The 3,634-nt window shown below is 33.9% G+C and overlaps 1 protein-coding gene across 2 annotated transcripts in view; it reads right to left on the reverse strand.

Moving 5' to 3' along the window:
- The window catches only part of LOC112519903 (endonuclease 4-like), a 16,516-nt gene extending 15,533 nt beyond the window's left edge, over nucleotides 1-983 (reverse strand). The window contains exons 1-2 of one of the 2 annotated variants that reach the window (XM_025128217.1): nucleotides 886-983; nucleotides 668-796 (exon numbers count right to left, since the gene is read on the reverse strand). In XM_025128217.1, coding sequence (XP_024983985.1) covers nucleotides 668-784 — 117 coding nt within the window. In that variant the 5' untranslated portion in view covers nucleotides 785-796; nucleotides 886-983. The remainder of the gene's footprint in view (nucleotides 1-667; nucleotides 797-885) is intronic. The other variant, XM_025128218.1, reaches the window with a different exon arrangement.
- Between the last annotated feature and the right edge of the window lie 2,651 nt (nucleotides 984-3,634).

Below are 3,634 nucleotides of genomic sequence, written 5' to 3' on the forward strand. Positions count from 1 at the left end.
TATATATATATATATAATATCATAATTAAATCCTTACAAATTTAATTATAAAAGAAAAAATAAATTAGTGGGTCCCATTGATTTAGCTATGATGAGTACAATGGCCATGAAACTCTATTCCATGCAACTCCCATTAACCTCCCTTCACAATGCATGATGCATGTAATAGCATTCATGATCCTCCCCATTAACCTCCATTGGAGATGCCCTAATAAAAATGGAAATGTCTCGGTCTTTGGGAAGCCTCTAGTATCAATGTGAGTTCAAGTCTTTTTACAAACACCAATATATCACTTTGTTAAGAAAATTATAAAAGATAACAAGCATGGCTAGTTTTAAGGGTACCAACTACAAACATGGTTGGTTTCCAAAGAAGTGAATACGTCAACTAGAACCTTTCGTCTAATACCCCTCAAATTTTGACACAAAACTTGATACAAAACTTAGATTTGAATGGAAAATTTCCTCAAATTTAAGCAATCAATCCTTGCTACCATAGTTTTAGTATGTTCTTGATTTGATTCGCAGACTAATAACAGGACACCAGTCCTCATTACTAAACCAAAAGAACACAACATTGCATAAATATGCAACCTTAAGCATCAAAATAATGATTAAAAGTGCTTAATACAAAATTTCAAGTGGAAAATAATGGAAATAGTTTTACCTCAGCAATTTTACAAGTTGCATAGTGACCTTCTTTTCCCCATGCTAAATTTCCAGGAATTAATAGCATTAAAGTAGCAAATGTTCCCTTAATCCACCAGAGCTTGAAACCAGTCATTTCACTTCTGATCTGATGAAATTAAGAAAACAAATAAGAAAATTAGCAGAGATCAATGCGAATAAAGAGAGAAATGAAGCTGTAACTTAGGTTAGGTTAACCTGCTGCCTTCGAGCTATATCGGAGATCACTTCGATTGAAGCAGTAAGAATCGAACTGGGAAAACCCTAAAGTACATATATTCTGGTAATTTCAAAATCATTGGACAAGATAGGAACCATATGACATCATGTTACATGTGCAGCATTCGACAAGAATAGAAAGCAATCATGGGTGTTTGAAATAATTTATGTTTTTTTCCGCTTATCAACTTATATGGTATTAGATTGAAGTTTTATAAAAAGTGTTTGGGTCACCTTATGACATAATCAAAACGTAATAAATTGTTTTTTAATGTTTAGTAAATTTTGTATACACATATAAAATGACTAAAAAAGATATGAGAAATAATGAACTGTTATCGAATGTTGCTTATGTAAGGAAAGGACCCTAAACCCTTTTCAGAAAGTAATCCTGAAGGAAGACCCTAAACCTTTTTCAATTTCTATAGAAATTGGTTGAAGGTTTCAATAGAAGGTTCTATTTTAATTTATGTAGGTGAAGGTTTCGATCGATTTCTTAAGGTGAAGGTTTCAATCAGAGATGCAATTTTTGATCTCTATAGGTGAAGGTCTCGATCTGTTTATGTTGATGGAGAAGAAATCACATCAAGAAATCTGGTTCAATTTCTGGAACTGGTTCGAATTCTAAGGAATGGTTGAAGGTCCCTTGATGAGTTGGTTGCTTGAGGAAGGAGACATATGAACCGGTTAAAAGGAAGGAGTCGTATGAGGTTAAAAAGGTAAATTGGTTTCCAAACCTAATAAGTTGAATCTGATAAGTTAAATGGGAGTAACTTATCAGAAACTCCTTATTACCGGTTTGACACCGGTATAAGCATCTTTCTTTTTCCCCCATCCAAACACTAAAAACTGTTTATTACAGGTACCACACCGAAATAAGTCAATAAACAGTTTTTATAAGCAATCCCAAACACCCCCTTAATATAAAGAGTAAATTATAGATTTTTGTGCATATGGTTATGTCATAATTATATTGTGAATCTCCTAAATTAAATAATTACATATATAGTCAATGTAGTTTCCATTGTTATCCATTTGGTCTATTTCTCTAACTCCATCAACCTTAGTTCCATCCTCTAACTCTATTAACCTTAGTTCCATTAAGTCAGGGGTATATCGTTCATTATATTATTTTCTTTTAAAAAATAACATATATATGTATGTGTGTATGTGTTACAACATCATCTTCGTCCCCCAAGAAAGTCTTTTTTGGTGCCCGTCCCTTTTCTCTGGCCTCTCCCTCCTTAACTTCGACCACCATAACATCCCCCTTATCGTTCATCCTCCTTCTTCCCTACTCAATTGATCACTAGAAACTCAACAACTACTATGTGATTCTATCTCGACAACCATTTTGCTTCTCTTGAAACCCATGTTCTGGAAAAAAAAAATATTGAAACTCGTGTTCTGGGAACAAATATAGATCTTAAATAAACCCATGTTCTTGAAACATATGTTTTGGGATTTATATTTCCCCATTATCACATTATTCATTCTATATATTTCTTTGCTTTTGGTTAATCACGTACTTGGTGAAAATGCAATCAATTCCCTAAGGCATAGCCTCACTGTCGAAAAAGATTGATGTTTCTGCACCGGAGATTGAATAAACATTATGAAAGCTTCTTTGCTCATTTGGGAAGGAAGTGGTGGTAGAGTTTCCTCTGGTTGAAGAAAATGGATATAAAAACAAATCAACAAACTGCTTACTTGAGTTGGGGCATACCAATCAATTGATGTTCACGAGGTCTGTAACTTACAATTTTCATCTCCTAAATGGCACTAGAACTGACACAAATGCTTTTCTTGGTCCCAATGGTATCTACAAGAGTTTATAGATAACAGTTTGTAGAAGGGGGATTAATACAAACATTATACTTTTAAAAAAAATTTATTGATAAAGAAGATCAATACATAATTTTATAGATTGTTTGCGAAAAATATAAGATACAGAACTTATCTAAACAATCGTAGAAACATACAAATTACAAAGAACAAGAAAGAAAAGACTTGCTAAAAGAGAAGGTTAAGAAGTCTTGTGCTAGGAAGGAAGCCTTTCTCTTAGATTGATATATGATCTTCAAGAAGAAGAATTATTGGTATAGATTGCTTCGTTCTTCACTGTTTAGAGGTTAGTGGATGGTGGTGAGAAATTGAGAAGGAAGAACTTCTCAGCTATTTATACTTGTTGCTTTAATGCAAGTCAGACGGTACATAGCACGTGACAAGCTTCTAGAGGTGAGCTTGTCTTTTGTTCAGATGTACAGGCTTTTGGCCGTATGTGAACAGTAGTGTTTCACAAAGTAGGTGACAGGCTAGGATCGTTCGCGTATTCCTAGTGGGCAGAATGTCCGCACAATGTCGGTGCAAGTATACGCCGACACTATGATCGCTTGCAAGTAATAGAGTGGTACAAAGTACCGAGATCGTTCCCACAGAGAAGGTACGATTGAGATTTAGAGATTTAGAGATTTATCATGAGCTTCTTGCACGAGTTTCGAGATGTAAAAATAACTTTGGATTTATAAAAAAACTGAAATAGGACCGACTAGCTAATTAACGAAATAAACTTTTAATATTAAACGATGGGCATGGGTGCAAGTGTTTTTCTTAAGATAAAATTTACAATAAAATGGTTAGACTTTTAAGAGTTGTTTATAAAAGTTCCAATCTCTCGAAAGCGAACTTTTATAACCGGGCCTTATAAAAGTCCAGAAAGTTTTTACAT

Source organism: Cynara cardunculus (genome assembly GCF_001531365.2).
Source record: "Cynara cardunculus var. scolymus isolate 2C chromosome LG 10, CcrdV1, whole genome shotgun sequence".
In the NCBI taxonomy this organism is placed as follows: domain Eukaryota; kingdom Viridiplantae; phylum Streptophyta; class Magnoliopsida; order Asterales; family Asteraceae; genus Cynara; species Cynara cardunculus.